Here is a 21392-nt window from a genome sequence, read left to right on the forward strand (position 1 = left end):
AGGCCCACTGCGCTGTAGGGAGACGAGGAGGAGCATGCGGTGGCTGGATACTAACCTGTCACTCTCATCTTAAAGGGACAGTGTGACCATTTTTATGTCTCTGCATGCAGTTTCAAGGAAGTTGAAGGCTGTTTCAGGAGCCGTTGCTAACTAGTGTTAGCACGCAGACTAGAACTCCATAGACATCCAGTCATTGAGTTAACGCTAGCTAGCAACCTTCAAACTGCACGCAGACATATAAAATGATATCCATGAGTTTAATTGCCAAAATCTCACACTCTTCAAGAGTCTAGCAGGGGAAGCCCAGATATTGGTCGAGGATAAGGGTTAGGGGTCAGAGTCAGGTTTAAGGCCCCAGACAGACCTGGTGTTCATCTTGTGTGTCTGGAAGCCCAGGTATTGGTTGAGGATGAGGGTTAAGGGTCAGAGTCAGGTTTAAGGTTAGGGTTAAGGCCCCAGACAGACCTGGTGTTCATCTTGTGTGTCTGGAAGCCCAGGTATTGGTTGAGGATGAGGGTTAAGGGTCAGAGTCAGGTTTAAGGTTAGGGTTAAGGCCCCAGACAGACCTGGTGTTCATCTTGTGTGTCTGGAAGCCCAGGTAAGGGTCGAGGATGAGGCTGGTGGTGAGGTCATCGTGCTCACACAGCTCCTTGGCGGTCATCCCAGAGGACGGGATACAGCGTCGCTCCGCCTCCAGGCTGGCCGCACTGAACCCTGGGAAAAACATGAGAGTAAATGAGTACGGTGAAGTTACCCCCTAGACCAGTGGTTCCAAACCTTTTCCATTGCGGGGAACACCAAATCCCATTCAAAAGTCTTGGCGGTCAAATTGGTCAATTTTAGTAGTGAATGTAACAAATGAAAGGCGTATTATTATTTACAATTTGCATTGTGAAACGTAATGTAATATCGATTATAATACCATTAATACTCCCAACTGTAATTAATAAAAAGAAGAACAATAAAATACATTTTGTAAAAATAATACAATTTAAATTGCGGACGGCAGCACCACCGTGGACGTTGGTCAAATTATTATTATGATTAATAAATATTTTCTTCCAAAATTAATAACAATTGGGAGTATAAAATCATAAGCAATGTTACATTACTTTTCACAATGCAAATTGTTAATAATATTAATAATAATAATAATAATAATAAGCCTTTAATTTGTTATATTCACTGCAAAAATTGACATAATTTGACCGTCAAGATATTTTGTTAAAATGGTTCCGTGAATAGTGGAGCTTTTGACAGTGATTTGGTGTTCCCGGGAACTGATCCCAAGACGCTAATCGTGTTGCATTTTCCCCACTATTGGTTAAGGTTAGGATCAGTGGGTCATTCCATAGCGAAACATTTTGCAACAGAAAAACTAAAATCTGTGCCGTTATTGGACAGTATCAAGTACACAGTAGGCCTACGGACCTGTTTCAAAATGTTTTGTCCTAACTGAACGAGGCCCAGGGTCATTCACTAGGAAACAAACCAAACAAGACCCAGGGTCATTCACTAGGAAACAAACTGAACGAGGCCCAGGGTCATTCACTAGGAAACAAACTGAACGAGGCCCAGAGTCATTCGCTAGGAAACAAACTGAACGAGGCCCAGGGTCATTCGCTAGGAAACAAACGGAACGAGGCCCAGGGTCATTCACTAGGAAACAAACTGAACGAGGCCCAGGGTCATTCGCTAGGAAACAAACGGAACGAGGCCCAGGGTCATTCGCTAGGAAACAAACTGAAAAGGGGCCCAGGGTCATTCACTAGGAAACAAACTGAACGAGGCCCAGGGTCATTCACTAGGAAACAAACGGAACGAGGCCCAGGATTATTCACTAGGAAACAAACTGAAAAGGGGCCCAGGGTCATTCACTAGGAAACAAACGGAACGAGGCCCAGGGTCATTCACTAGGAAACAAACGGAACGAGGCCCAGGGTCATTCACTAGGAAACAAACGGAACGAGGCCCAGGGTCATTCACTTGGAAACAAACCAAAACGAGGCCCAGGGTCATTCACTAGGAAACAAACGGAACGAGGCCCAGGGTCATTCACTAGGAAACAAACTGAAAAGGGGCCCAGGGTCATTCACTAGGAAACAAACGGAACGAGGCCCAGGGTCATTCACTAGGAAACAAACTGAACGAGGCCCAGGGTCATTCGCTAGGAAACAAACGGAACGAGGCCCAGGGTCATTCGCTAGGAAACAAACTGAAAAGGGGCCCAGGGTCATTCACTAGGAAACAAACTGAACGAGGCCCAGGGTCATTCACTAGGAAACAAACGGAACGAGGCCCAGGATTATTCACTAGGAAACAAACTGAAAAGGGGCCCAGGGTCATTCACTAGGAAACAAACGGAACGAGGCCCAGGGTCATTCACTAGGAAACAAACGGAACGAGGCCCAGGGTCATTCACTAGGAAACAAACGGAACGAGGCCCAGGGTCATTCACTTGGAAACAAACCAAAACGAGGCCCAGGGTCATTCACTAGGAAACAAACGGAACGAGGCCCAGGGTCATTCACTAGGAAACAAACTGAAAAGGGGCCCAGGGTCATTCACTAGGAAACAAACGGAACGAGGCCCAGGGTCATTCACTAGGAAACAAACCAAACGAGGTCCAGGGTCATTCACTAGGAAACAAACGGAACGAGGCCCAGGGTCATTCACTAGGAAACAAACCAAATGAGGCCCAGGGTCATTCGCTAGGAAACAAACTGAAAAGGGGCCCAGGGTCATTCGCTAGGAAACAAACTGAAAAGGGACCCAGGGTCATTCACTAGGAAACAAACTGAACGAGGCCCAGGGTCATTCACTAGGAAACAAACTGAAGCCAACGGAGTGAAAATGGGACAGGATTACCTGAACGTGTCCAATAAGAAACTCTTTGTTTTTGCTGCAAAATGTTTTTCATTGTAAAATGTTTTGATACGGTGTGCACTTATGAATATGACCCAGATATGATAGAATACTTTCCTAGTCCCAGTACTCACGGCGACTACATCTCCTGCTGCCAGTCCCTGGTCGTAGAGAGCTCCTCTGTGGGTGTAGCTGCTGCTGGGAGCGGGTCTGGCTCTGGCTCACGGGCTGCTGTTCACTGGTGGAGTACCTGCTGCCATTCAACACCATGCTCTTGGATTGGCCCAGCCACTTCATACCCACAAGCCCCCTGGTCCAGTTGCATTTAGTCTCTGAGTTGAGGGAGCACTCAAGAGTGGGGAAGACCGGAAGCTAGGGGCTGTCACCTGGGGTGGGAAGAGAAATGGATGAAGGCCCGGTTAGAGACCACACACGCACACCATCTCATTACATCATCCAGTCATACTGAAGAGAAGACATGGTCTCCACCCTAGACCGAAGCCATAGACGCCACTACTTGTATGAAAAAGCTCAAACTGAGATCGCTGAACTCTGTTTGGATTTGCTCTGTTTAGAACAGAGATGGGCCTACACCCTATCAAAGTTACCGATCAAAGTGTCTGCTTACCCACATATTCAGTCTGAGCCAGCCCTAGCCTTTTGGGGGCCCTACGAGAAATTGTTGCCCCCCCACCTTGCGAGCAAAGCACTTAAGTGCCTCCCTCCCTCTTGACAGCAGAGGGAAAAAAAATGTTTTAGAATTCATTTCCTGCAATTCTACACATTTTGCCATGGGGCATAGAGAAAATGTTGCAGTTTTAAAGCAAGTTTGCTGCCATTCTACACATTTTGCCATGGGGAGAAGATTTAGCAATTTTATAACTTCATTCAATTATATTGATTTTGCCAATAGGGCAGAAACAAAAATGTGCAGTTTTACAGCTCATTTCCTGCAATTCTAAATATATTTTTCCATAGGGTTGATAGAAATGTTTGCAATTTTTAATATGATATTTGAGTGAGAGAGAAAATCAAAATGGGGTTGGTAATTCAACCATGATTACTACTAGTTTAAATCGCTAGCCGCTAGATTAACTTACTAATATAATATTTTTGCTGACAAGGGCTAATTGAGTGACTGTCAGTGAATGATATGAGAGAAACTGCTGATGCACAACCACATTTATAAATTGCAACTTGTGTATTTGGCGAGATGGCGCTGCAACATGTCACCTTTGCAACTAGAGGTGACTTGATCTCCTTTACTCCACACACAGAAACACATACAAAGCTCTCCCTCGCACTCCATTTGGCCAAATATGAGCATAACGATATCCTTCTGATTCCTGCTTACAAGGAAAAATTCAAAACAGGAAGTACCAGTGACGGAAGTGGTCCGATGACGCGGTTGCTAAGCTACAGGACTGTTTCGCTAACACAGACTGGAATATATTCCGGGATTCAAACGATAACATTGAAGAGTTTACCACATCAGTCACCGGCTTCATTAACCCTTGTGTGGTGTTCGGGTCTGTGGGACCCATTTTCAACCTTTACTAAAAGAAAAATTATACAATGATTTATTTTTTCAACCTGAGACTCATTGGCCTTGGCTCATTTTCATTGAACGCACACTGTGAACCCCCTACACATTTATATTACATATGAGGTGTTAGGTCAGCTGGACCGCAGGGTAATAAAAGTGTGGGAAAGTGTGTGTGTAGGTGAAAACAAGTAAAAATGAAGAAAAAAAGGTTTGCTGAGTGCCTTCACTCTGTCTTCCTCCTCCCTGGGCCTGCTGTTTACACACAGCACCAAGAACCTGTCTGTCTCCTTGTCTCCTTGCCTGTCTGTCTGTCTCCCTGCCTGTCTCCCACTCTTTACCCTTTGTAGTGTGTGAAACTACACAATGTCTTGCGGGAACCTGCACAATGTTATTGCAGTACATTATTTTGATACATTACATTACATTGTAAAAAATTCTGTATTTTCCCACACTCTACCCCAGCCAGGTGCAAATTGGGGGAGGGACACAACAAATAAATAGCTTTGAACGTGTGACTCCTTACCACAATCAATTAGTATGGCAAAAATAATCTCTGCTCAGAGGGCCTTAGAAACTATTTTTGCAGAAAGAGAAGCTAGTGTGGAAGGAGCGTCTTCCACTTTGGAATGAGGATCATGTCTCTGTCAATTCAGAATCTAACAGTGAGTTGTAAGAAGAGGATGAGCTTGACCCTCAGCCAGCCCCAGGGCCAGCCCCAAGAACATCCCGTCAGCAGCCAGCCCCAGGAACATCCCGTCAGCCTCCAGCCCCAGGAACATCCCATCAGCAGCCAGCCCCAGGGCCAGCCCCAGGAACATCCCGTCAGCCTCCAGCCCCAGGAACATCCCGTCAGCCTCCAGCCCCAGGAACATCCCGTCAGCCTCCAGCCCCAGGAACATCCCGTCAGCAGCCAGCCCCAGGAACATCCCGTCAGCAGCCAGCCCCAGGAACATCCCGTCAGCAGCCAGCCCCAGGAACATCCCGTCAGCAGGAAGCCCCAGGAACATCCCGTCAGCAGCCAGCCCCAGGAACATCCCGTCAGCAGCCAGTCCCAGGAACATCCCGTCAGCCTCCAGCCCCAGGAACATCCCGTCAGCATCCAGCCCCAGGACCAGCCCCAGGAACATCCCGTCAGCAGCCAGCCCCAGGAACATCCCGTCAGCAGCCAGCCCCAGGAACATCCCGTCAGCCTCCAGCCCCAGGAACATCCCGTCAGCCTCCAGCCCCAGGAACATCCCGTCAGCCTCCAGCCCCAGGAACATCCCGTCAGCCTCCAGCCCCAGGAACATCCCGTCAGCAGCCAGCCCCAGGAACATCCCGTCAGCAGCCAGCCCCAGGAACATCCCGTCAGCAGCCAGCCCCAGGACCAGCCCCAGGAACATCCCGTCAGCAGCCAGCCCCAGAACTAGCCCGTCAGCAGCCAGCCCCAGGACCAGCCCGTCAGCAGCCAGCCCCAGGACCAGCCCGTCAGCAGCCAGCCCCAGGACCAGCCCGTCATCAGCCAGCCCCAGAACCAGCCCCAGGACCAGCCCGTCAGGAGCCAACCCCAGGACCAGGACCAGCCCGTCAGCAGCCAGCCCCAGGACCAGGACCAGCCCCAGGACCAGCCCGTCATCAGCCTGCAGGAGGAGAAATATGGATGTCTAAAAATGGTGGATTGGTGTTCTTGCCCAAGGAACGAGCCGCCCCGCATGACTGCTAATGGGATAAGGAGGCAACCAGGGCCGACGCGGATGGCGGGTACTCATTTCATACAAGTAGTGTAGGACATAAAGTCTTCTTTTCAACTGTTCATCCCAGACACCATCCAGAAAATCATTCTGGACTGCACTAATTTGGAGGGAAGGTGTGTTTTTGGAGAGAGATGGAAGGAGTTGGACCAAACTCCTTTACATGCATACTTTGGGGTTCTTATCCTTGTTGGTGTTTTCAGATCCAATGGGGAATCCACAGAATCCATGTGGGATGGAGAAACTGGCAGAGAACTTTTCCATGCAACAATGTCTCTGGAAAATGCCCTGATTATTTCCAGAATTATCCGTTTCGATAACCAAGACACCAGACCAGCTTGCAAGTGTATAAGGGGAAGCCAGACGGAGGAGTCCCTGAGAAGAACCAAGGGATGTGGGCTGTCCTGAATGTGACACAGGGACTGGATGTTTAACATGTTTTACCAAAATCTGAACATATCAGAAGGCAATTATGTTTTAGAAAGACTTCCATGTACCATAGAAACCAGTAACCTATTGTTTTATACAGACTTCCATATGCCATTGAAACCAGTAACCTATTGTTTTATACAGACTTCCATATGCCATAGAAACCAGTAACCTATTGTTTTATACAGACTTCCATATGCCATAGAAACCAGTAACCTATTGTTTTATACAGACTTCCATATACCATAGAAACCAGTAGCCTATTGTTTTATACAGACTTCCATATGCCATTGAAACCAGTAACCTATTGTTTTATACAGACTTCCATATGCCATAGAAACCAGTAACCTATTGTTTTATACAGACTTCCATATACCATAGAACCAGTAGACTCTTTCTCTCAGGTTCGAGTGGTTTTAACTTCCTCTCATTGTCTGGTAGCCAGATGCCCATTCACCCATACCCTACTGCACTAATAATGTTAACAAATAATAGTTGATCAACATTTGAAGGTAAAACGTTCTGATCTGTTGGATCAGATCAAATCGTTTTATTTTTATGTAGCCTAGGCCTACTGGTGGTATGAATTTATGATCTATCAGATCCCAGAGTCTGGTTCACGACAAGCTGACCAATAGAATAGAGCAACTTTTCTACAATGGGGGGGGGGGATGGTAGAATGACACAGACACGCCAAAATCACACAGCCTAATTAGCCTACTCCTGTCTATACAGAACTAAATCAAATCATTCATATAGGCTACTAAAGCATGATGTGGCCACAGAGTATAATTAGCTTCCCCTAGACTTAATTATTTTAAACCACATTGTCTACAGTTGGAAGGAAACACCAAATAGAGGATTGTTGAGTCGCGACAGTCAGTGAAAAGTAGAGGCGGTCCAGCCAGGCATATCGCAATATTTCAACATTCAACGTGTGGAAAACAAAATGGCTACTGTTTTAAAGAGAAGAAAATGAGAAGACTAACCTATGTTTTAGTTGTAATAATTGTCAACAACAGTAGGCCTATAGCCCATCTCCTAAACACCAGCGGAGAGCATCGGCCATATCCCCGGGTGAGAGGCACTGAGCAGTATTCACTATTCATCATGTTGGGTCGGTGACGTTTAAACGTTTTTTATACATCAATTTCCTCCTCCAGTTTAGACGTACGTCATATTCTATTTGTCTCCCCTTCCTCATAGGGATATTATATGGACAACGGCGTGTTTATTGATCCGTTTGTCAGTGTCTGCGATGTAGGCTACCCTGTAATTTAGAGTATTAAAAACAATATTCTGCAAATGTCTCCAGTCATAAAATTGTAGTAGGCCAGGCCTCTGCGCTATACGTGCTCAGCCACGCATTGTGAACAGTGATCGAGTTCTATTATTAGTCTAAATTACGACTACACAAATCTACTCATCACATCAGGATGAGTAGGCTATATTACATAGGTCTGCAAACGCATGGAATGCTTTATTGTAAAAGGTGCATTTTTTTTGTTATGGTGAAAGTTACCTTCCCCAAACTTGAAACTCATGCACTGGCTAGTGATTTTTCTGTTCATTACTCGGCTTCAAAGTGTACGGTAAGGACACGCCATGTTCTGTTAAAATGAAATACCATAATGTAAAAGCGATTTCGTGTCATTCTGAGCACGGTGGGTGGATGTCCGAATCAGGTTACACACCCAATGCATATGGATCCCTAACATGCAGCAGCACTCACATCTCACATCATCATCCCAGACACCCTGGACCGACCCAACCTCTACTGCACTCCAAACTGCCTTCTCTCTCACCTGGATAAGAGGAACACCTATGTGAGAACACTGTTCATAAACTACAGGTCAGAGTTCAACACCATGATGCCCTCAAAGCTCATCACAGGTAGTGAGGGTAGGCAACAACACATCCGCCACGCTGACACTGGGGGCCCCCTCAGGGGTGCGGTGTTTTGGTACACCAGAAGTACATACATTTCCATTGGAACGCTGCGTTTCCATTGCAGACGCAGTTGCAGTGCGTTCTGTGTGGGGCATACATTGGATCTATCCAACGTATGCATCAAATTGTACACGTAGACTTGACAGAAATAGTAGCAAAAAAGGTGAATGTTGAACTTTTATTGCACACATATGCAGTAAACATTTTGGATTACATAATGAAAAGTTTGACTGCAGAATTACGCAGCATTGATGCGTTAGTCCCCTCCTGTACTCCCTGTTCACCCACGACTGCGTAGCCAGACGACTCCAAAACACCATCATTAAGTTTTCTGACGACACGACGGTGTTAGGCCTGATCACCAACAACAATAAGAGCGCCTATAGGGGAGGTGGTCAGTGACCTAGCAGTGTGAATGCCAGGACAACAACCTTTCCTTCAGCGTGTCAACAAGACAAAAGGAGCTGATGGTGGACTACAGGAAACGGAGGGCCGAACACGCCCCCATTCTCATCGACAGGGCTGTAGTGGAGCGGGTTCAAAGTTCCTCTGTGTCCATGTCACTAATCAATTATCATGGTCCACACACACACACACACACCAACAGTCGTTAAGAAGGCACGACAACGCCTCTTCCCTCTCAGGAGGCTGCAAAAAGATTTGTCACGGGTCCTCAGATCCTCCAAACGTTCTACAGCTGCACCATTGAGAGCATTTTGACAGACTGCATCACCGCTTGATATGGCAACTGCTTGGCATCCGACCACAAGATGCTACAGAGGGTAGTGCGTACGGCCCCAGTACATCACTAGGGTCGAACTCCCTGCCATCCAGGACCTCTACACCAGGCGGTGTCAGAGGAAGGCCCTAAAAATTGTCAGACTCCTGCCACCCAAGTCATAGACTGTTCTCTCTGCTACCGCACGGCAAGCGGTAACGATGCACCAAGTCTGGAATAGGGCGGTATCCATTTTTCTCAATACCTTCATACCATCTTTGGGTTTACGGTATTACCAAATGTTTAGATAAACAAGAAGATTGCAGATAGGGTGGGAATCAAAGGCGTTAACTCTGCATGCTGGCAAACGAACAAAGAGCATTACGTTTCTTCAAATAGAAACACACAACGTCCGAGTGCAATAAGAGAGTAAATATTTATTAATGAAAACAACTAAGTGAGAGAAACTTTAGGCCTCCTGGAATGGAAATGACTAGCAGTTGCTGCATGCTTCCAAAACAGGACAAACAGTGTAGCCTACGACACAAGATACAAAATATAACAAAACTATTAAATAAGAAATAACACAAAGTACTACAATAAGACTTGTTCAGCAGCATGAATATTGCACATATTGAGCAACAACAACATATAAATAGACTTAGGCCTTCGAAATTACCAGCAGCTTAGACGCCAGGTAAAATAGGACAGTCAAAATAGCTAATTGTTAGCATGTTCACCGGTCTTATTAAAAACAAACCCAAATAATCCAAATAGTAATAAACAATAAGAACAGTTTAGCATTGAATTGCACACAGAGGAATTACACATGTTGAGGTATATAAGCTACTATATAGGCTTGGCCTAGCCCTAGGCTATCAAATTCCTGAAAAAAAACTGCACAGGACCTCTTAACTAAATTCACTGCTGCTGGTTGCAGCTAAAAAACATCCACGTTCTTTGCCTGAAAGACCAGCACGTCCACCTTTCAGGAATCGATCTCTGAAGAGTGACGACATTCCCTGCCATGCCAAAAGACTCGCTCTGAAGCTGAACATGTGGCACATATACACAAGTACTTGTGGGCAACCTTTGCGAGTAAAAAGGAAAACTGCGTTCATTTCTCTGCCACCAGAGCAGTGGGTCCTCCTCTCCTTCAATAGATGGTTCATGCAGGTAAACTGTCAGTTGGGACCGCTGCCCTTTCTTCAATGGCGGGAGGCAGCTAGTGCAGCAGCTGAGCCCTTCTTCCCAATTAGACTGCCCACCCCCCTTTCCACTCTTATTCTGACAGGCGCTCGTCCGAGGGTGATCACCTCACGCTCAACCTTTTGTTTTCAGTCTCGTCCCGTGTGCTATCATGGTCCCAACGGCAGCGAGGGTCGATGAAGGTGATGTTTTTTTTTTTGTTTCCCCCACCAAGCCTTCAGATCAGTGCAGTGCCTCCATCTTTGTCCACTAAGATTTCTTCCTTTAACTGTGTGAGCCAATTGGGATGGAATGAGGAGATGGTGACATACTGCGCCGCTGAGATGTCAGTGAATTCACTCACTGGCTTCAGCGCTTGGTTGATGGATTCCAAAAATCAGCGATGTCTTGCCATGACGAATGGTAGCGCGTCTGTCTTTCTCCGTTACCCGTCGAATTGCCTCCGTTACCCGTCGAATTGCTGGAGACTGCTCTAGTATTCTTTATAATTTTCTGTTTTGACCCCAAACAAGTCGCACTGTCCTGTGTGGATACAAATGTGACATTACATTAGAACAAAGTTAAAAAAAAAATCACCACAGCTTGTGAATTGGAAAATTGGAATTGATTTGTGCATGGCCAAGGCTACACATTACACATGATAATATATTGTTTTAAAGTGTAGTTACTGTGACTAGACTCAATGCTCTATGAGGCCAAGCTCGGCCTATGCTTCCAGGTCTCGTTTTGTTTAGGCCAGCTGTGTGAGAAGGAGACAGTAATAGTGAGGCAGACTACCAAGGTTCCCTCTGTTCTCTGTTACTCATTCTACACAGAGTTTGTTACTGTAAAGATTTAAATTGTGGCCAAAACAATTTAACCATTTCCAGCCCAGTCTTCTGATTGTAGCTGTAATATTTGTTGTTATTGCGGACAGTTTTTCTTCAAAAATGTCCGTTATTTTAGTGCCTCCACGGAGTGCGTGGACTAGGTGGTCGGCTGTGTGGTGTTCTGGGAAAAAAGCTTTTCTTCAGGCATTTTGAATGCAGTTTCCTGTCTTCAGTAAGGTGTACTGTTAAGAGAAACGTACGGTGTCGTGTTAACACTGGACCAAAATGTCTGTGGTCGAGGAAAAGTGATCCGTACCGGACACTGAAACCTGGACCTCTCGTCGGACTCTGTTGTAAAGGTCCAGTATTTTCTCAGTTTGTACTGGGGGGGGTCTAATGTGTGGATCATGTCCTCGAACGCCTTCTTTTCCACCTTGCGGAAGAAAACTAGAGGTCGACCGATTATGATTTTTCAACGCCAATACCGATTATTGGAGGACCAAAATAAGCCGATACCAATTAAATCGGCCGATTTAAAAATAAAAAATAAATGATTTCTTTGTAATAATGACAATTGCAACAATACTGACTGAACACTTATTTTAACTTAATATAATACATCAATAAAATAAAATAAATAATGAAACATGTTCAATTTGGTTTAAATAATGCAAAAACAAAGTTCTGGAGAAGAAAGTAAAAGTGCAATATGTGCCATGTAAGAAAGCTAACGTTTAAGTTCCTTGCTCAGAACATGAGAACATATGAAAGCTGGTGGTTCCTTTTAACATAAGTCTTCAATATTCCCAGGTAAGAAGTTTTAGGTTGTAGTTATTATTGGAATTATAGGACTATTTCTCTCTATACGATTTGTATTTCATATACCTTTGACTATTGGATGTTCTTATAGGCACTTTAGTATTGCCAGTGTAACAGTATAGCTTCCGTCCCTCTCCTCGCTCCTACCTGGGCTCGAACCAAGAACACATCGACAACAGCCACCCTCGAAGCAGCGTTACCCATGTAGAGCAAGGGGAACAACCACTCCAAGTCTCAGAGCGAGTGATGTTTGAAACACTATTAACGCGCACCCGGCTAACTAGCTAGCCGTTTCACATCGGTTACACCAGCCTAATCTTTGGAGTTGATAGGCTTGAAGTCATAAACAGCGCAATGCTTGAAGCACAGCGAAGAGCTGCTGGCAAAACGCACAAAAGTGCTGTTTGAATGAATGCTTATGAGCCTGCTGCTGCCTACCACCGCTCAGTCAGACTGCTCTATCAAATCATAGACTTAATTATAATATAATAAACACACAGAAATACGAGCCTTAGGTCATTAATATGGTCGAATCCGGAAACTATCATCTCGAAAACAAAACGTTTTCCTTTCAGTGAAATACGGAACCGTTCCGTATTTTATCTAACGGGTGGCATCCCTAAGTCTAAATATTCCTATTACATTGCACAACCGTCAATGTTATGTCATAAATACGTAAAATTCTGGCAAATTAGTTCGCAACGAGCCAGGCGGCCCAAACTGCTGCATATACCCTGACTCTGCGTGCAATGAACGCAAGAGAAGTGACACAATTTCACCTGGATAATATTGCCTGCTAACCTGGATTTCTTTTAGCTAAATATGCAGGTTTAAAAATATATACTTCTGTGTATTGATTTTAAGAAAGGCATTGATGTTTATGGTTAGGTACAGCCGTGCAACGATTGTGCTTTTTTCGCAAATGCGCTTTTGTTAAATCATCCCCTGTTTGGCGAAGTCGGCTGTCTTTGTTAGGAAGAAATAGTCTTCACAAATTAGTTCGCAACGAGCCAGGCGGCCCAAACTGCTGCATATACCCTGACTCTGTTGCAAGAGAAGTGACACATTTTCCCTAGTTAAAAGAAATTCATGTTAGCAGGCAATATTAACTAAATATGCAGGTTTAAAAATATATACTTGTGTATTGATTTTAAGAAAGGCATTGATGTTTATGGTTGGAGCAACGTGTACCTAAGTGATTATATGCAACGCAGGACAGGCTAGATAAACTAGTAATATCATCAACCATGTGTAGTTAACTAGTGATTATGATTGATTGATTGTTTTTTATAAGATAAGTTTAATGCTAGCTAGCAACTTACCTTGGCTTCTTACTGCATTCGCGTATCATGCAGGCTCCTCGTGGAGTGCAATGTAAAGCAGGTGGTTAGAGCGTTGGACTAGTTAACCGTAAAGGTTGCAAGATTGAATCCCCAAGCTGACAAGGTAAAAATCTGTCGTTCTGCCCCTGAACAAGGCAGTTAACCCACCGTCCCTAGGCCGTCATTGAAAATAAGAATGTGTTCTTAACTGACTTGCCTAGTTAAAAAGGTTAAAAAAATACATTTTTAAAAATCGGTGTCCAAAAATACCGATTTCCGATTGTTATGAAAACTTGAAATCGGCCCTAATTAAATCGGCCATTCCGATTAATCAGTCGACCTCTAAAAGGAAACCATTTATTTTGCTGTGTATATGGAAACAGCTTCCGTGCACTTTGTCCACCTTGTGGTGGTTTTTCTATTTAACACTGAACAAAAATAGAAAAACACAACATGTAAAGTGTTGGTTCCATGTTTCATGAGCTGAAATAAAAGATCCCAGAAATGTTCCACATGTACAAAAAAAAAAGAAGCTTATTTTGCTCAAATTTTGTACACTAATTTGTTTACATCCCTGTTAGTGATCATTTCTTCTTTGCCAAGATAATCCATTAACCTGACAAATGTGGCATATCATGAAGCTGAAAGTTAACCAACTCGCGACCTGGACTTTTTGCATTGACCACACCCCTTTGCTCTACCTTATTTGATTCATCACAAATGCTGCTGTTATTGTTTATTATTCATCCTGTTGCCTAGTTACTTTACCCCTACCTACAGTGCATTCGGAAAGTATTCAGACCCCTTCACTTTAAAAAAATGTATTACATTTTACAAGTAGCGATGCACCGATAACATTTTTGGCCGATAACGATATCCAATATTTTCCTTGACAAAAAAACCCGATAACCGATATTTCAAATTTTAGCGGCCTTAAGCATTTTAGTACAGTTAAATAGTTGAAACGTACACACACACACACACACACACACACCAAAAAGTTATTTTGTTGGCATTTACGTATGTCCCCATTACCAGTAAAACATAATCAAAACCTATTTCTTTCACTTACTTGCTGTGCTGTTTTGTCGTTCATTTGTTCAGTCGTTTCATTCTCAACCAGGATTTCATCATACATGTGAAGTAGTGAAGTTTCAGCTGTCTGTCTATGGCCTCTTCTGTCGTGGGTCCTCTTCGGTGCGCACTGTCACTGTGTCCGTTTCCATCTTGTCCAGCTGTGTCTAACATTTCACGTAAACCCTGTTTCTTGTCTGCATCGAAGTAGCGGTCCTTGTACCTAGCATTGAGCATAGTGGCAACAGTAAAGAGGCTCAGAGAGAATGCCACGGAATCGCTTGTACACAGCCTCTAGTAAAGTACTTTTCCAAGTTTTAACCCCACAGTCTGTGTGGGCAGTTTTGTTGAGCAGGCGTTTCAATGCCATGACAGAGGGTATCACGTCTGCTGCAGACGCAGTTGATGAGCTTATTTCTCCAGTCAGTTGTTCAAATGGAGCTAGGAGTGTGTTCATGTTTCCAAGTTTCAAACATGTTCTCAAATGCCATTGAAATGGCAGCAGCGGTATGAGAACCAGCACATTCTGAGCATGCAATGCGGCTTTCCTCAGTACGAGATCCTCGTCGACCCACTGTGCTGTTAGACTCAGCATGCTCATGGGGCTGACATCGCTGGTCCAAATGTCAGTCGTGAAGCTAATAGCAGTGACGCCCATAGCAAGTAGCTCATGGATGTGCGTTTCAACAATACTGTGTAACCCCGGTAGGGCAACATCTGAAAAATAGCGCCTACTTGGTAGTGTGTACTGGGGCTCGAGGTGCTCGGCCAGTCGGCAAAAGCCAACATCATCCACGACAGAGAACGGTTGACTGTCAAGGGCAATGAATTCCATTATCTTTGAGTTGTCTCGCTGAAATGTTCTTATTCTTTCAAATGACTGCTGGACTTGAACTTGTTTAGTTGTTGGAAGTGTGCACTTAGTTTTCTGATTTTGTTCTAAGTAGTAGCTGAACGTCTGGGTGGTGATGCACTTTCGAATGAGTCATTAGGTTTGTGATATTGAAAGATTTCACTTTCTCCCCTCAGGAAATAATAGCAGCACAAATGTTGCATATGGCCTTTTTGTTATCTTCCTTTGAAACTTCAAAGTAGATCCACACAGCAGACATTGTGGGCTAGGTTAGGAATACTGTGTTGCACGTGTAGCGTGGTATTTCTTGTGGCGTCATTACGTCATCTACCTACGTTATATTGGTATGCAGGTCAGCTTTGACATCGGTTTTGCACATCAGCGTTATAGACATCGGGCCGATGCTGGCATTTTCAGCTAATATCGGCCGATTACGATATGCTCACCGATTTATCGTGCATCCCTAATTACAGCTTTATTCTAAAATAAATTACATTCTTTCCCCCTCATCAATCTACACACAATACCCCATAATGTAAAAGCAAAAACTGGTTTTTAGAAATGTTAGTAAATGTATAAAAAAATGTAAACTGAAATATTACATTTACATAGGTATTCAGACCCTTTACTCAGTACTTTGATGAAGCACCTTCTCTGCAGATCCTCTCAAGCTCCGTCAGGTTGGATGGGGAGTGTTGCTGCACAGCTATTTTCAGGTCTTACGAGCTTACCAGACGAGCTAAACTACTTCTATGTTCGCTTCGAGGCAAATAACACTGAAACATTAATGAGAGCACCAGCTGTTCTGGAAGACTGTGATCATGCTCTCCGCAGTCGATGTGAGTAAGACCTTTAAACAGGTCAACATTCACAAGGCCGCAGGGCTAGACGGATTACCAGGACGTGTACGGCGAACATGCGCTGACCAACTGGCAAGTGTCTTCACTGATCTTTTCAACCTCTCCCTATCCGAGTCTGTAATACCAACATGTTTTAAGCAGACCACCATAGTCCCTGTGCCTAAGAACACTAAAGTAACCAGCCTAAATGACTACCAACGTCTGTAGCCATGAAGTGCTTTGAAAGGCTGGTCATAGCTCACATCAAGACCATTATCACAGAATCCCTAGACCCACTCCAATTTGCATACCGCCCTAACAGATCCACAGATGATGTAATCTCTATTGCACTCCACACTGCCCTCTCCCACCTGGACAAAAGGTAAACCTGTGTGAGAATGCTATTCATTGACTACAGCTCAGTGTTCAACACCATAGTGCCCTCAATGCTCATCAATAAGCTAAGGACCCTGGGACTAAAAACCTCCTTCTGCAACTGGATCCTGGACTTCCTGATGGACTGCCCCCAGGTGGTAAGGGTAGGTAACATATCCGCCACGCTGATCCTCAACACGCGGGCCCCTCAGGGGTGCATGCTCAGTCCCCTCCTGTACACCTTGTTCAGTCATGATTGCACGGTCAGGCACGACTCCAACACCATCATTAAGTTTGCCGATGACACAACAGTGGTTGGCCTGATCACCGACAATGACGAGACAGCTTATAGGGAGGAGGTCAGAGACCTGACCGTGTGGTGCCAGGACAACAACCTCTCCCTCAACGTGATCAAGACAAAGGAGATGATTGTGGACTACAGGAAAAAGAGGACCGAGCACGCCCCCATTCTCATCGACGGTGCTGTAGTGGAGCAGGTTGAGAGCTTCAAGTTCCTGGTGTCCACATCAACAAGCTAACATGGGCCAAGCACTCCAAGACAGTCGTGAAGAGGGTACGACAAAACCTATTCCCCCTCAGGAGACTGAAAAGATTTGGCATGGGTCCTCAGATCCTCAAAAGGTTCTACAGCTGCACCATCGAGAGCATCCTGCCTGGTTGCATGACTGCCTGGTACGGCAACTGCTCGGCCTCCGACCGCAAGGCACTACAAAGAGTAGTGCACACGGCCCAGTACATCACTGGGGCCAAGCTTCCTGCCATCCAGGACCTCTATACCAGGCGGTGTCAGAGGAAGGCCCTAAAAATTGTCAAAGACTCCAACCACCCTAGTCTGTTCTCTCTGTTACCGCACGGCAAGCGGTACCGGAGCGTCAAGTCTAGGTCCAAGAGGCTTCTACACAGCTTCTACCCCAAAGCCATAAGACTCCTGAACATCTAATTTTTATTTTACCTTTATTTAACTAGGTAAGCCAGTTAAGGACAAATTCTTATTTTCAATGACGGCCTAGGAACAGTGGGTTAACTGCCTTGTTCAGGGGCAGAACGACATTTTTTACTTTGTCAGCTCGGGGATTCGATCTTGCAACCTTTCGGTTACTAGTCCAACGCTCTAACCACTAGGCTACCTGCCCAAGGAATGGAGATTAGACTGGTAGAAATCTGTCCTTTGGTCTGATGATTCCAAATTAGATTTTTGGTTCCAACTGCCATGTCTTTGTGAGACACAGAGTAGGTGAATGGATGATCTCCGCATGTGTGGTTCCCACCGTGAAGCATGGAGGTGGTGGTGTCATGGTATGGGGGTGCTTTGCTGTGACGCTATCGGTGATTTATTTAGAATTCAAGGTACACTTCTACAGCATGGCTACCACAGCATTCTGAAGAAACATGCCATCCCATTTGGTTTGCGCTTATTGGGACTATCATTTGTTTTTCAACAGGACAATGACCCAACACAACGCCAGGCTGTGTAAGGGCTATTTTACCAAGAAGAAGAGTGATGGTGTGCTGCATCAGATGACCTGGCCTCCACAATCACCCGACATCAATCCAATTGAGATGGTTTGGGATGAGTTGGACCACAGAGTGAAGGAAAAGCAGCCAACAAGTGCTCAGTATATGTGGGAACTCCAAGACTTTTGGAAAAGCAATCCAGGTTAAGCTTGTTGGCACAATTCCATGAATGTGCAAAGTTGTCATCAAGGCAACTGGTGGATACATTGAATAATCTAAAATATATTTTGATTTGTTTAACACTTTTTTGGTTACTACATGATTCCATTTGTTATTTAATAGTTGATGTCTTCACTATTATTCTACAATGTAGAAAATAGTACAAAATAAATAAAAACCCTTGAATAAGTGTGTGTCCAAACTTTTGACTGGTACTGTATATCTTACCGTCCCAGGAAAGACAGGACACCCAGGGAAGACAGGACACCCTCAATTTCGAGCCCTGGAGGGTATTATTTTAGAAAAAGACCAAAAGTATTTGGGTGTAATTGCAAAGTTGCAATATTTCACAGGCTACCAAGGGTGGCTAACCAACCTCCAGGCAATTCTTAAAGGGGCGGTGTTGTATTTTGAGACAGGCCTACATTGTCTGATGCTCTATGGGAAGAAAGATAGTAATGCATTTGATTTATGTGTTAGACCTTCTTTGGAGGGGAGGAGGGGGGGGCAAGTGTTTTGAGCTTTCGGACAAGTAAAAAAATATATAATATTTCCTACTTGCTAAAAAAAGTTATGCCCTGATATCTTTCTATAATTCTTCTATTTTTCTCTCTGCATTGTTGGGAATGGCCATCAGTAAGTATTTCACTGTTAGTCTACACCTGTTGTTTACAAAGCATGTGACAAATAAAAAGTTATACTATTTTCTATTATTCTAACTCTCAACAGTAAATTGAGACCCAGACTGAGTTCCCCCCCCAAAAATATATAATAATCTAAAATATAAATGGTGTAGAAGCATCAGATTCTGATTTAGATTATATCTGCAGCGCCACTTAGTGGTCAAATGAGGGAAGCCGCTTTGTCCGACTCAAATTTGGTACGTTTGTATGAGACGTGCGTGATGATGTCTTATTTGGCAGCCAGATAACACATTACAATTAAATATTGATCGGAAGTTAAACTAATGGGCAATCGAAGCCATGCATTTATTTTATGGAACAATGGATTGGTAATATTTCTTTAGCTAGCTACACCCTTGAACACTAGCAACTGATACGCCCTGGCGTAACGTTAGTGTTGCTAGCTACGTCAGTACTAGCTAACAACAACACAAGAGGTTGTACTGATAGGGCCTTGTCAAAAAACCAGCTGGCAAATTAGTGCAACACCTCATTCTGGGGGTACGCTGCATTTGGTATAGCAATGTCAGAAACGTTACCACATCATGCGCGAGTTAACGTTTGCTAGTTGACTGTTTTGAGAAAAGCGTTCAACGAGGAACCCGGAAGGACACCACTGATACATGTTTGTCAACTTTCCATTTCAAACAGGGGCCTGATAATAGCCAACTCGCCGTTAATATAGCCTATTTTCCTGTCAGAGGGTGTAGATTACACAATATTTAGCTAACGTTAGCGGTGTATCTAGGTGGCCTGGCATTAGCTTAACAAATTATGATGGCTTGAAACTTGAAAGCGACTGACCATTTACAGAAAGTTGACATACACATCTCACTCACCGGCACTGCTAATATACGTTTCAATGCATTGGTGTTAACAGGGTTTAGTCATGTTAGTTAGCTAACATTAATCAATAACAGTAAGTAAAACACCCATGTTAACTAGCTAAAGCAAATCATCTTTATAACTAGCTAATTATCTACCAGTTTGATAGGTACCGAAACAATCTAGCTAGTGATTTTCGACACCAAAGTCGAGCGTAAATACACCTCTAATATAAAAACAATGTACGATAAACACGTAGCTAACGTTAGCTAGCTGTTTTGAAAAGCAAAATAGACAAAACACTCGCCCAGGCCCAATAATCGAGGTTTGCTAGCTAGCTAGGTCAGGCAAACTGACTACCTTGTCCATATCTCGTTGTTTTCTTTATTACTAGGTAACTTACTATCATGGCTGAGTTTGCATGTTTACTAGCGCGCTAGCTAGCTACATTATCCGACTAACGTTACAGTAACTAGCTAACTACAAAACTGCACAGTTGTTAGCTAGGTAACTTGCGTTCTGAAAACATTTTTCACCCATAGAAAAGTGTCAGGACGTCTTGCAACGACCATCACGACTGAACAAATAACGTAAATACTCACTAAATATTTATTCCAGGATGAGCAGGAACATTAGATAATCCTTCAAAAAAATCCAGGATTGGCACGACACTGTAATCGAAAATTTCGTCGGAAACAAAACATTTCAGAAATTAACATTAAAATTCAAGATGGCGGCTAGCACAGGAGCGAGGAGAAAGGCGTAGTACTGCCATCCAGAAGAAATAGACCCAAGGAATACTCCAGCCATTCGGCATCAATCATGTCCAATAGTTTAGGATTAAACAGATATTAAGTCGTTTTGACAATGAAATTAAGTTAACTGATGATTTCGAGAAATAAAACACAATTAATTCCTTACTTTGTAAAAAATTATCGGATGTACACAAAAGTAGTGCTGCATAAACAAACCTGTAAAGCGCTTCCTAAGAAGTCAACGACAGCTGATAGGATCTACGCTCTTCTGCAGTCACACTCCGATAGAAAGCAAGAGAAGAGCAGCAAATGTCGTGCTATAAGTCTATCTGCATAAAGATGGCATGTGAGCACAAAGGACTATTCTATACGGTAATACAACACTGACTCTCACAATACTCTTTTTTTCCCAAGTACAATTTGAACAGTTGTTCAGAGACCGGTTTACCGGTCGACCTATCTATGGCACAAGTTGATGTGCGGTAGCTACGGTTCTAAGGTACGTGTAGTTAAATCCATACACGCCAGCAAACGATATATCTACAAATCTGGGCACAGAGGAGTAATACAGAAATCTGCAATATAAACGACATTATTTGTCTAATCTCAGCTGTAAAGACACCTCTGCTGATGTCATGTTCAAAGCATGATATTCTTAATCATACAAAAAAATAAAGAATCTAACACTACCAGCTGCAAGACGTTCTCTCTCTCTCTCACTCACACACACACACACACACACACACACAGCCGGGCCGATTTGGCTACGAATTGGTGAATTGCCGTATCTGAATGACTAGCAAGACATTCTGCATCAAGTTTTAAAACGAAGCAAGATATTTCAGGGTTGTTGTCCTTTCTTATTCGACAGTGTAGATCAGTGCCCAAACCTATGT

The 21392-nt window shown here is 44.0% G+C and overlaps 1 protein-coding gene across 3 annotated transcripts in view; it reads right to left on the reverse strand.

Annotated features, from left to right (window-relative positions):
• LOC115166698 (histone-lysine N-methyltransferase KMT5B) overlaps positions 1-21226 on the reverse strand; it is a 31807-nt gene extending 10581 nt beyond the window's left edge. Inside the window, exons 1-3 of one of the 3 annotated variants that reach the window (XM_029720410.1) lie at positions 20713-21226; positions 3000-3251; positions 567-714 (exon numbers count right to left, since the gene is read on the reverse strand). In XM_029720410.1, coding sequence (XP_029576270.1) covers positions 567-714; positions 3000-3162 — 311 coding nt within the window. In that variant the 5' untranslated portion in view covers positions 3163-3251; positions 20713-21226. The other 2 variants (XM_029720409.1, XM_029720411.1) reach the window with 2 other exon arrangements.
• Positions 21227-21392: the final 166 nt, after the last annotated feature.

The sequence above is a fragment of the Salmo trutta genome, chromosome 29 (genome assembly GCF_901001165.1).
Source record: "Salmo trutta chromosome 29, fSalTru1.1, whole genome shotgun sequence".
Classification (NCBI taxonomy): Eukaryota; Metazoa; Chordata; class Actinopteri; order Salmoniformes; family Salmonidae; genus Salmo; species Salmo trutta.